The sequence below is a fragment of the Brachionichthys hirsutus genome, chromosome 13, assembly GCF_040956055.1.
Source record: "Brachionichthys hirsutus isolate HB-005 chromosome 13, CSIRO-AGI_Bhir_v1, whole genome shotgun sequence".
NCBI lineage: Eukaryota > Metazoa > Chordata > Actinopteri > Lophiiformes > Brachionichthyidae > Brachionichthys > Brachionichthys hirsutus.
Genome location: NC_090909.1, coordinates 13361097 through 13373229, shown reverse-complemented (window position 1 = coordinate 13373229; position 12133 = coordinate 13361097). Strand labels below are relative to the sequence as shown.

The following is a 12133-nucleotide window of genomic DNA, read 5'->3' as shown; positions in this document are numbered from 1 at the left end:
GATCTTCTTCGGGGTTTCACGGCATTGACGGCTGTTTTGCTGCCACCTTGTGGTGGTTCTTATGCAGCGGGCTGGAAAACAGGAGCTTTCAGGACAGCTGGAGGCAGATCATCTGTTCACGTTGGTAAAGGACAGACCTGTTTGTCCTTTACCAACGTGGCTGTAACGAAAGAATAGAACATAAGAAGACACGATGAAACGAGACACACCACAAAGACAAGGACCTGGACCTGGACAGGAAGCAGGAGCTGCAGAAGGTCCAGGAGATGGAAAGACACAAAAGCTCAATCTCAAAGTGAGGCAGCTGGAAAGGCGAGTTTCATTGTGGTGGCAGAGATCAAAGTCAGCCCGGCCCTTTAATGAGGGACAGTTTGTCCAAAAGTGTCTGGTCAAAGTCTGCAGCGTCGTGTGCCCAGATAAAAGGCAAGCGTGTTTAAATGTGAGCCTGAGCAGGGACACCGTGGCTGAGTCTGTGGGGACAGTGGACTGGAGTCTATGGGGACAGTGGACTGGAGTCTATGGGGACAGTGGACTGGAGTCTGTGGGGACAGTGGACTGGAGTCTATGGGGACAGTGGACTGGAGTCTATGGGGACAGTGGACTGGAGTCTGTGGGGACAGTGGACTGGAGTCTGTGGGGACAGTGGACTGGAGTCTATGGGGACAGTGGACTGGAGTCTATGGGGACAGTGGACTGGAGTCTGTGGGGACAGTGGACTGGAGTCTGTGGGGACAGTGGACTGGAGTCTGTGGGGACAGTGGACTGGAGTCTATGGGGACAGTGGACTGGAGTCTGTGGGGACAGTGGACTGGAGTCTGTGGGGACAGTGGACTGGAGTCTGTGGGGACAGTGGACTGGAGTCTGTGGGGACAGTGGACTGGAGTCTGTGGGGACAGTGGACTGGAGTCTGTGGGGACAGTGGACTGGAGTCTGTGGGGACAGTGGACTGGAGTCTGTGGGGACAGTGGACTGGAGTCTGTGGGGACAGTGGACTGGAGTCTATGGGGACAGTGGACTGGAGTCTATGGGGACAGTGGACTGGAGTCTGTGGGGACAGTGGACTGGAGTCTATGGGGACAGTGGACTGGAGTCTGTGGGGACAGTGGACTGGAGTCTGTGGGGACAGTGGACTGGAGTCTGTGGGGACAGTGGACTGGAGTCTGTGGGGACAGTGGACTGGAGTCTGTGGGGACAGTGGACTGGAGTCTGTGGGGACAGAGCAACTTTTAGGATTAACCTTTGAAGGTTTCCTGTTTTAACTGTGTGACGCCTCCTTGGGATGAACTTGTGGGACTGACGGCAGGAGACGTGTCCTGTCCCACCGCGGTGAGCTGGCACGATGTGTGACATCACAGGCCATGCCCCTGGGGCGGGGCCGCGTCGTCACAGACATGTCCTCTGCTGAGACTCGGAGACTGGGATGTTGCCCGGTTTACCCGGTGAGAGGCTGATTGAGCTCCATCTCCTTTGAACCTGACAGCGGTGCTTTACGTTCACCCGTTCACCCGTTCACCCGTTCACACACACATTCACCCGCTCATGTCCTCCTCTAGCCCTGTTCCATCCTCCGGTCCGGCGGTTCGGTTCTGCTGCCAGAGACATTCGGGGTTCAGTGTCTTGAAGGACACTTCGACAAGCAGACAGTCAGAGCTGGGATTCGAACCACCCACTCTGCCAACTGAGCCACAGCCGCTGGAGTCTATCCCAGCTGAACACCCTGGATGCGTCGCCAGCGCATCACGAGACAGACACCCAGTCAGGCACACACTCAGACAATCCAGCCGGACCCGGGGGGGACGTACGAACGGCACACCTGTGACAGGACTACCCACTATGCTACCGTGCACGCACACACACAATGTATATAATATATCATGTTATACTAGTTTTACTGCCGCTAATACACATCCGTGTATCCACTGCGGTTCTGATGTGTTCTGTTCTTATATGTTCTTTGTAACTTACCGTATTTTCACACCCATAGGACGCGCCTAAAAGTCTTAGATTTTTTTCAAAATGTGCCGGGCGTCCATTGGTCCGCGCGGCCTATTTGTTGTTGTAAGGCGGACTCAGTCAGGCGCCTGGCGGAGTGATACGCGCCGATGCGCTTCACCACAGTAAACTATTATGGCGTGTTGACGGAAGCAGAGTTCCAACTCGAGGCTGTCGGTCCCGCAGCAGAACACGGGAATAGAGCAGCGGAGAGAGAATCCAGCATTAATGAATCCATGGAGGAAGAGGAGGAAGCAAGAAGAAGACCTGCAGCAACTCGGCTCCTGCGATCGGCAACTCAGTGCGCGGCGATCTCACCGATACGGTCTAAACCGGAGTGAAGCTAGCTAACGCGCTAACGGGCTAACTAGCAAGCTAGCTTATCATCGTCATCCCCGGTGGATTAACCAAAGAACTCCAACCGTTCAACGTTAAACTGCGGGCTGCGTGGGAGCGCTGGATGACAGAAGGAGAACACAGTTCCACTCAGAGTGGAAGGCAGCGCAGCGCCACAGTTTGACTGGATTGTAGCTGCTTCGGCTAACTGTCTGCTAGCATTGTTGTTCTGTGAAGCCGGCTCCATTTCCGAGGCGCTGCACGGCACGGAAAGAGACTCTGACAGTGAAGAAAGAGGCCGGCATGTTTGACGGAGATCTAGCGCAGCTGTTCACTACAGAAACAGAGGATGAGGACTTTGATGGGTTTGATTAATGACTCTGTTTTGCTCCGGCTCTATTTTTTAAAACGCGCACTAGTATGCTTGTTTGATTGATGACGATTAAAGATGCGAGTACCAAACTCAGTTTTGCTCCTGCTTTATTTTGCGCACCTATCATGCCGGCGCCTTTTGATCCGCGCGCCCTTTGTACGTTTGAAATACCGAAAAATCAGCTGTTAATGAGACTGCGCAGAATCACCAGGTGCGTCATAAGGTCGTGAAAATACGGTAGTCTAATTTAGGGAGTAAATGTTCTTATAAAGCTTTACACGAGGCCTCACATTCACCCATTCACACACACATTCACCCTCCAGTGACTGCTGCCATGCAAGCTGCTGCCAGACAGCAATTTGGGGTTCTTGCCCTTCGACATGGCAGACGGTCAGAGCTGGGATTCGAACCTTCTTCGGACCTTCACTGGACGACCCACTCTACCAACTGAGCCACAGCCGCCCTGAGTACGCTACAGCCTAACGCTGTAGCTAGCATATATACACTACAGCATAGCGCTGTAGCTAGCATCTATACGCTACAGCATAGTGCTGTAGCTAGCATATATACACTACAGCATAGCGCTGTAGCTAGCATATATACACTACAGCATAGCGCTGTAGCTAGCATCTATATGCTACAGCATAGCGCTGTAGCTAGCATCTATACACTACAGCATAGCGCTGTAGCTAGCATATATACACTACAGCATAGCGCTTAGCTAGCATCTATATGCTACAGCATAGCGCTGTAGCTAGCATATATACACTACAGCATAGCGCTGTAGCTAGCATATATACACTACAGCATAGCGCTGTAGCTAGCATCTATATGCTACAGCATAGCGCTTAGCTAGCATATATACACTACAGCATAGCGCTGTAGCTAGCATATATACACTACAGCATAGCGCTGTAGCTAGCATCTATATGCTACAGCATAGCGCTGTAGCTAGCATCTATACACTACAGCATAGCGCTGTAGCTAGCATATATACACTACAGCATAGCGCTTAGCTAGCATCTATATGCTACAGCATAGCGCTGTAGCTAGCATATATACACTACAGCATAGCGCTGTAGCTAGCATATATACACTACAGCATAGCGCTGTAGCTAGCATCTATATGCTACAGCATAGCGCTTAGCTAGCATATATACACTACAGCATAGCGCTGTAGCTAGCATATATACACTACAGCATAGCGCTGTAGCTAGCATCTATATGCTACAGCATAGCGCTGTAGCTAGCATATATACACTACAGCATAGCGCTGTAGCTAGCATCTATATGCTACAGCATAGCGCTTAGCTAGCATATATACACTACAGCATAGCGCTGTAGCTAGCATATATACACTACAGCATAGCGCTGTAGCTAGCATCTATATCCTACAGCATAGTGCTGTAGCTAGCATATATACACTACAGCATAGCGCTGTAGCTAGCATCTATATGCTACAGCATAGCGCTGTAGCTAGCATCTATACACTACAGCATAGCGCTGTAGCTAGCATATATACACTACAGCATAGCGCTGTAGCTAGCATATATACACTACAGCATAGCGCTGTAGCTAGCATCTATATGCTACAGCATAGCGCTGTATCTAGCATCTATACACTACAGCATAGCGCTGTAGCTAGCATATATACACGACAGCATAGCGCTGTAGCTAGCATCTATATGCTACAGCATAGCGCTGTAGCTAGCATATATACACTACAGCATAGCGCTGTAGCTAGCATCTATATGCTACAGCATAGCGCTTAGCTAGCATATATACACTACAGCATAGCGCTGTAGCTAGCATATATACACTACAGCATAGCGCTGTAGCTAGCATCTATATCCTACAGCATAGTGCTGTAGCTAGCATATATACACTACAGCATAGCGCTGTAGCTAGCATCTATATGCTACAGCATAGCGCTGTAGCTAGCATCTATACACTACAGCATAGCGCTGTAGCTAGCATATATACACTACAGCATAGCGCTGTAGCTAGCATATATACACTACAGCATAGCGCTGTAGCTAGCATCTATATGCTACAGCATAGCGCTGTATCTAGCATCTATACACTACAGCATAGCGCTGTAGCTAGCATATATACACGACAGCATAGCGCTGTAGCTAGCATCTATATGCTACATCATAGTGCTGTAGCTAACATCTATATGCTACAGCATAGCGCTTAGCTAGCATCTATACGCTACAGCATAGCGCTGTAGCTAGCATATATACACTACAGCATAGCGCTGTAGCTAGCATCTATATGCTACAGCATAGCGCTGTAGCTAGCATCTATACACTACAGCATAGCGCTGTAGCTAGCATATATACACTACAGCATAGCGCTGTAGCTAGCATATATACACTACAGCATAGCGCTGTAGCTAGCATCTATATGCTACAGCATAGCGCTTAGCTAGCATATATACACTACAGCATAGCGCTGTAGCTAGCATCTATATGCTACAGCATAGCGCTGTAGCTAGCATCTATATGCTACAGCATAGCGCTTAGCTAGCATCTATATGCTACAGCATAGCGCTTAGCTAGCATCTATATGCTACAGCATAGCACTTAGCTAGCATCTATATGCTACAGCATAGCGCTTAGCTAGCATCTATTATTGTCATTACTGTTACATTTTGCACGACTTCACCGAGAACAATTCCTCGTATGTGAACCGTCACTGACAATAAACTGATTCTGATCTGATATGTGTGTCGTACGTAACATATGTTTGATCTAAGTCACGTGTTCCACCGTACAGGAAGTACGTCATCTTGATCTTGGTTTACAGGGACGTCTCCATTTTCTTCCCGAGAAAGTCAGTGTAGCTAGCGGCACCATTTTAGGGTAAAGCATCGCCGGGCCTCGTCTTTAGCATTTTATAGATATTCACGCAAACACCGTCGTAACTGCTTCGTATTCCAACGATCCTCTTGGCCGTGTTCTCGGTGGTTCGGTACGGAGGAACGAGCCTCCCGGACCCTTCTACATCTTAGCGGCTACGGCCTAGCTTCTCACGCTGACGCCGAGGCTTGCCTGCACCGACCCGACGCAACGCCCGCTGTGAGTAAGGTTTCTGATCAATAGATATATTATTGATAAATTGGTCATCTATAGGAGAGGGCATTTACTGTAAAGCTGGGCGTTGCTTCGAGGGTCTTTCTTGGCTCAACAGAATTTGTCGGGGGGGTCTTGCAGGAACCACTGGTATGTTTTTGGTGGTGAGCTGGCCATTCATCATCATCATCATCATTAAATGGACCCGGTCTACTTTGATCGGCGTTGTAACCGTTACCAAGTTACCCCAGTCTGACCCTTTGAAGGGGGGGTTATAATTCTGACACATTCTACCAATAAATATCTGGTGAACAGGCAGGCTATGGGGGGGTCGGGGTATGTGCAGGTATTAGTTGTGGGGGGGTCAGGGTACGTGCAGGTGTTAGTTGTGGGGGGGTCGGGGTATGTGCAGGTATTAGTTGTGGGGGGGTCAGGGTATGTGCAGGTATTAGTTGTGGGGGGGTCGGGGTATGTGCAGGTATTAGTTGTGGGGGGGTCAGGGTATGTGCAGGTATTAGTTGTGGGGGGGTCGGGGTATGTGCAGGTATTAGTTGTGGGGGGGTCAGGGTATGTGCAGGTATTAGTTGTGGGGGGGTCAGGGTATGTGCAGGTATTAGTTGTGGGGGGGTCAGGGTATGTGCAGCATTCGTTGTGGGGGGGTCGGGGTATGTGCAGGTATTAGTTGTGGGGGGGTCAGGGTACGTGCAGGTGTTAGTTGTGGGGGGGTCAGGGTAAAGCTGTGACGCTGCTTGACGCGTTTACTTTTAGCCCAAGCCTGGCCTGTATCTATCAAGCAGCTCCTCTAGCTGCTGGGGGGGGCCCCTGTCATTGCTTTGGTGCCCCCCCCTGTCACAATGCTACGGGTCTTAGTGAGCTCCAGGTAGCCGTTTGTCTCGGCCGTCCTTCGGGAGTCAGTGGAGACTCGGACCCTCAGATGACTGTGGAGTTGGAGGAGCCCTCGTTTGGAGTACTGCGTGAGCGCAGTAGTAGTGAGCGCAGTGAATATTTCCTGTTGCTGGTATTTGTTAACCCTTAGATGTACTGCCTGTATCTGTCGTTGACGTGTTCTTTTTCTGTCCCGTCTCTTCCCAGGAGCCTGAAGACGCCGTCTGTCAGAATGAGTGCAGCCGCGTCCCAAAAGGTCGTCCTGAAAAGCACCACCAAACTGTCCCTGAACGAGCGGTGAGGCGCCGCGCACCCCGTCAGCGGTTACACCGGGCGCGGGGGTTCTAGCGCCCCCTGTGGAGCGCTGCTGGTGGGGACCGGCCCAAGATGGATGCCTTTCGGTTCACCCCCGTTGTGTGCGCTGCTTACTCAGTCGTGGTTGTCCTGCCATCGGTGGCAAGGGGCGTGGCCTGAATCTCTGCTGGACCAGACCACTGTCCCAGAACCCCCCCCCCTTGGCACTCTGGCTCCCAGTCACTCATGCAGCACAGTATACGTCTCTCTCAGGTGGTTCAGGTGGTTCGTGCTGCGCTACCCTTTCACCCATCTCGCTCCTCCTCGATGAAGAGGCGGGTCCTCAGCCCGGGCTTGGACGTGACGAAGAGCTCCTCCCTGCTCCCCCCTGCTCCGGGTCTCCGTGGTTTAACCACGAGTCACGGTCCTTGCTGTAAGTGGCTGGGTGCCCGAGCACTCCCCACGCCCGGGGCCTTTACGCTGCAGCGCGGTGACCCCCCCCCGGCAGCTAGAGGCCCGTAAGTGGCTGATTGTGCTCTTCTGGCTCGTCCTCCTGCATCTGTCCTGCTGTCTTTGATCTTTCTCTTTCAGGTGTAGCCTTTGTTGTGCTTGATTGAACCATGAATCCTTTGTGGCTCGTCGTATACCTGAGAGAGCCGGCGTGTAATGGGAGATGAGTTGATGTGGAACCCTGCCTCCCCCCTGCCTTTTATGCCCCCCGTCCCTTTCTTTTACTTCCTTCCTCTTCTCCCTCCCACCTTTAAAGCTTCACTAACATGCTGAAGAACAAGCCCCCCACCGCAGTAAGCGTTCGGGCCACCATGCAGCAGCAGCATTTGGCCAGCGCCCGCAACCGCCGGCTGGCGCAGCAGATGGAGAACCGGCCCTCGGTCCAAGCGGCGCTGAATCACAAGCAGGTGAGGGCAAAGGTCGTGTGCGCTGTGTTCGTGTCCCTTTGAACCAGTGACTGGTTCTGGGTTGGGGTGTGCTAAATGGGCTGCACTCAAATAGCGCTTTTTACCCCCCCACGGTGCCCACAGTGCTTTAACTCGCCCTCCAAAGGTATCAGACTGATGCGTGCTTTGCCTCTTGGGACAGAAGAGAGCGTCACCTGCACCTCGCTCCGCACCTGCACCTCGCTCCGCACCTGCACCTCGCTCCACACCTGCACCGTCACCGTCACCTGCACCTCGCTCCGCACCTGCACCTCGCTCCACACCTGCACCTCGCTCCGCACCTGCACCTCGCTCCGCACCTGCACCGTCACCGTCACCTGCACCTCGCTCCACACCTGCACCTCGCTCCGCACCTGCACCGTCACCGTCACCTGCACCTCGCTCCGCACCTGCACCTCGCTCCGCACCTGCACCTCGCTCCACACCTGCACCTCGCTCCGCACCTGCACCGTCACCGTCACCTGCACCTCGCTCCGCACCTGCACCTCGCTCCGCACCTGCACCTCGCTCCACACCTGCACCTCGCTCCGCACCTGCACCTCGCTCCACACCTGGCTAAGCGAGCTCGTCGATGGCGTGTCTCTGGAATGGCCTTGATGTATAAACTCTGGAACGCGGAGAAACGGGCAGAAATGTGGACGAGCGTTCAGGCGTTTCATAACGGGTTGGGGGTGGGGCTTAAGCTGGTCAGGGACTGTTGTTTTTCTGTTTTGCATAATTAGATGGTGGCAGGATGTCTATCTGAAAAGAAGGATCAATTCAGGCCCCAATAATCAGTTCGGTATGAATATTTGTGTAAACGCACCGCTCTCCTCGAGTGTGTTGTGAGTGTGGGTGTGTACGTGTTGTTATTTGGGGGGGGGGGGGGGGGGGGGGTTACATACAAGCGTAGATAAACACATGGAAACCAAGCTAACAAAATAAGGAAATAAAGAAACAGCAGCTGCTTGTTTCTGACGACTGGGAGCTTTAGAGACCCAAACCGGCAACGCTATCGGAGCTAACGCGAACACATGAGGTAAATGATACACCTGTGTATTAATACACCTGTGTATTAAACGACAAACCGGCTCCGCTATTGGAGTTAACACGAACACATGAGGTAAATGATACACCTGTGTATTAATACACCTGTGTATTAATACACCTGTGTATTAATACACCTGTGTATTAAACGACAAACCGGCTCCGCTATTGGAGTTAACATGAACACATGAGGTAAATGATACACCTGTGTATTAATACACAGGTGTATTAAACGACAAACCGGCTCCGCTATTGGAGTTAACACGAACACATGAGGTAAATGATACACCTGTGTATTAATACACCTGTGTATTAATACACCTGTGTGTTAAACAAGCCGCTGGTGTTCTGATTGGTTCACGCCGAATCCCCCGACTCCCCTTCGCATTGTGCTTATTTCTAACGTTAAATATATTCTGCTGTTTCTCCTTGATTTTGTTTTCACCCAATATCTAAGTGATCGCTGATTATGATCAGCATTTGTCTCTTGAGGACGAAGTGTCCCCACTGTCCCCGTTTCTCAGTCTCCTCAGGTGTGTTCTCTGCGTGACGCAGGCCAGTGATTTAAAGCTCAAACATTCCAGCGGAGCTCCTCTGTCTGCTGATTCGTGTTAGAAGTGCTGCTGGACTGTCTTCTTGTCCCCTGAGGGGTCGCCACGGCAACCCAGCCTGCTCCACTTCACCCTGTCCTTTGCATCGTCCTCCCCAACACCAGCCACTCTCATGTCCTCCCTCACTACGTCCATGTCTCTTCTCCTGGGTCGTCCTCTAGCCCTGTCCTTTGCATCGTCCCCCCTCACTACGTCCATGTCTCTTCTCCTGGGTCGTCCTCTAGCCCTGTCCTTTGCATCGTCCCCCCTCACTACGTCCATGTCTCTTCTCCTGGGTCGTCCTCTAGTCCTGTCCTCATTGCTGTTCAGCACAGCGTGAGACTTTAATGATTTTAGTGTTTCCCTCGCATTGTGTTGCTTGTTTTCCTGTTTGAGTATTTATGAGTATTTATACGCAGCACATCTCTGGATTGTTTAAAGTGCTTTGTAGATAACGTTTCTGGAGTATTTATGAGTATTTATACGCAGCACATCTCTGGATTGTTTAAAGTGCTTTGTAGATAACGTTTCTGGAATTATCTGGACTCTTGGAAAAGTGTCTTCAACCAAACTGGAACTAGTCATGGTGCAGCGTTTTGGTTGGTGGCTCCAGATCAGCGGCCCCCAACCAGAGGGGGGGGGGTAATTAAATAAAAAAAGAGGAATCTAATCTTACCAATAAACTTTATATTATACCCTTGCAATAACTAGTAAACAAGTATTACACCAGTTTCTACTCACCATTAGTTGTGCTCTCAATAATTACTTCTGTCCTTCATGTTCACGTTTTTTTGTGCCATAAATTCCACATTCTTGTTTTTTAATCCAGGTTCTTGTCTCTCTGTGCTTAAGCAGTTTTAACCCTTCATTGCTCGTTAACGAAGCTAATCAGCTGGAGATAAACCGTGTTTTAAGTCTGACTCCTGGTTTGTCTGCTAAAAGAAGCTTTCTTTTCTTCCTCCTCCTCTTCCTCAGTTGGACTTTCCCCTTACCAAAGAAGCTCTCCAAAGACGTTTGTTTTTTAATTTAATCTTCACTAGTTCACGTCTGTTTTTAGTAACGTATCACGTAACGCATGGAAATTCACAGAATGTTACGTTGGAGTAAATCCGGTCGTTTTTCAAAATAAAACGCCTTTTAGACGCTAATAATCGATACAACGGAAATGTTATACATTAGTTATTCTTTCTGTGCGGCCCGGTAACAAATGCCTCACGGACCGGTACCGGGCCGCGGGCCGGTGGTTGGGGACCGCTGCTCTAGAAGGTCTTCGGGCATTGCTGAACGCCTGCAGGACCAATGAATGGCCAGCATTGTTTGCCTGAATGTATTTTAACTTTTTGACTGAATTGTGGCAGAGCCTGAAGCAGCGCCTGGGGAGGAGCAGCATCCAGGCCCGGCTGGGCCGGCCTGCGGGGGCGCTGCCGCGTGGAGGGGCTGCTGGAGGCAGGGGAGGAATGCGGGGCGTGACCAGAGGCCTGAGGGGGCGCGCCCGGGGAGGCGCCATGAGGGGAGCGCTGTCCTTGAGAGGCAAGTGTTTACGCAGGGTCTCACCTGTGAGGCTCCGCCTCCATGGCGTTGGGTTTACGCTTAGAGCCGTCTCTCTGTCGCACAGGGAAGCGAGCGCTTCCGGGTGGCCCCTTCAGGGGGCGTGGCTCTGCGAGCCGCCTGGTGATGCGCAGAGGAGGCCGCCACCGTGGAGGGCCAGCCGGCAGGGGAGGAGCAGCACGAGGTGGGGTGGCCAGAGGTCAGAGGTCACCAAGTATAAAAAGGAAGATGGTCGTTTTGGCCTGTGATGGCGTCCGCTCACCATTGCCGTGTGTTTGGGGGCAGGCCGTGGTGGACTGCGTGGTCGGGGTGGATTCGCCAGTCGAGGCGGGCGTGGCCGCGGCCGAGGTCTCGGACGCCCAGCCGTGACCCGGGAACAACTGGACAACCAGCTGGACGCCTACATGTCAAAGACCAAAGGTCACCTGGATGCCGAGCTGGACGCCTACATGGCCCAGGCAGATCCGGACGGCGTGGAGTGACCCGGGACGGGCCGGACGCCTTCTGGGACATTTTTACACGTTTGCAGCCCTTTTTACTGTCCTCAGCGCGGGTCCGTCCATCGTCCCATCGTCCCATCGTCTCAGGAGCGGCAGCAGCTCGTCTTTCAGTTTCTACTCGAGCGTTTGTGTGGCGTGACGCGTTTTAATTCAGATGTAAATGCTGCCCCCCCCCCCCATGTTTTATCTCTGAGTAAACGGTGACCAGATCAAATGAAAGACTCTGAATGTTCTTTCTCAGTTGGTGATTCCACAGGAGAGCATGGAGGACCGGGTGCAGGGTGCCCCCCCCCCCCAGACCCAGCAGCAGCAGCATCAACTCGGTCACCGACAACATTGCCAAACATTTGGCCCCCACCGTGGCGCCTCTCCCCACACCATGTAAAGAACTCCCAGGATTCTGCATGCAAGGCTCAGCGAGTACGGCTGGACCCGGACGGTCCCTCAGGACGTCCCTCTGTCCCTCTGTCCCTCTGTCCCTCTTCACCTGCATTCCAACCCCAGAAGCAGTTTGAGCCGTGGAGAGAACCCCCCCCCCCCCCCCACACACACACAC

General features: G+C 52.1%; 1 protein-coding gene across 2 annotated transcripts; it reads left to right on the top strand.

The window, feature by feature from the left end:
- The first annotated feature begins 5541 nt into the window (after window positions 1-5541).
- On the top strand, window positions 5542-11780 carry chtopa (chromatin target of PRMT1a). Of its 2 annotated transcripts, none has more exons than XM_068747300.1 (6): window positions 5542-5784; window positions 6871-6960; window positions 7724-7874; window positions 10888-11059; window positions 11145-11261; window positions 11363-11780. In XM_068747300.1, the coding sequence occupies exons 2-6, from the start codon at window positions 6896-6898 to the stop codon at window positions 11557-11559; spliced, it is 702 nt and encodes a 233-aa protein (XP_068603401.1). In that variant the 5' UTR covers window positions 5542-5784; window positions 6871-6895; the 3' UTR covers window positions 11560-11780. The 2 variants fall into 2 exon arrangements, with proteins under 2 accessions (XP_068603401.1, XP_068603400.1); XM_068747299.1 differs by having other exon boundaries at window positions 11145-11276.
- The last annotated feature ends 353 nt before the right edge of the window (window positions 11781-12133 follow it).

Excerpts from the sequence above, each read along its gene's own strand:
- chtopa (XM_068747299.1), top strand. The coding sequence starts at position 6,896 with ATGAGTGCAGCCGCGTCCCAAAAGGTCGTCCTGAAAAGCACCACCAAA. Across the intron at positions 6,961-7,723 it reads AAACTGTCCCTGAACGAGCG|CTTCACTAACATGCTGAAGA; the intron begins GTGAGGCGCCGC and ends CCACCTTTAAAG. Across the intron at positions 11,277-11,362 it reads ACGAGGTGGGGTGGCCAGAG|GCCGTGGTGGACTGCGTGGT; the intron begins GTCAGAGGTCAC and ends GTTTGGGGGCAG.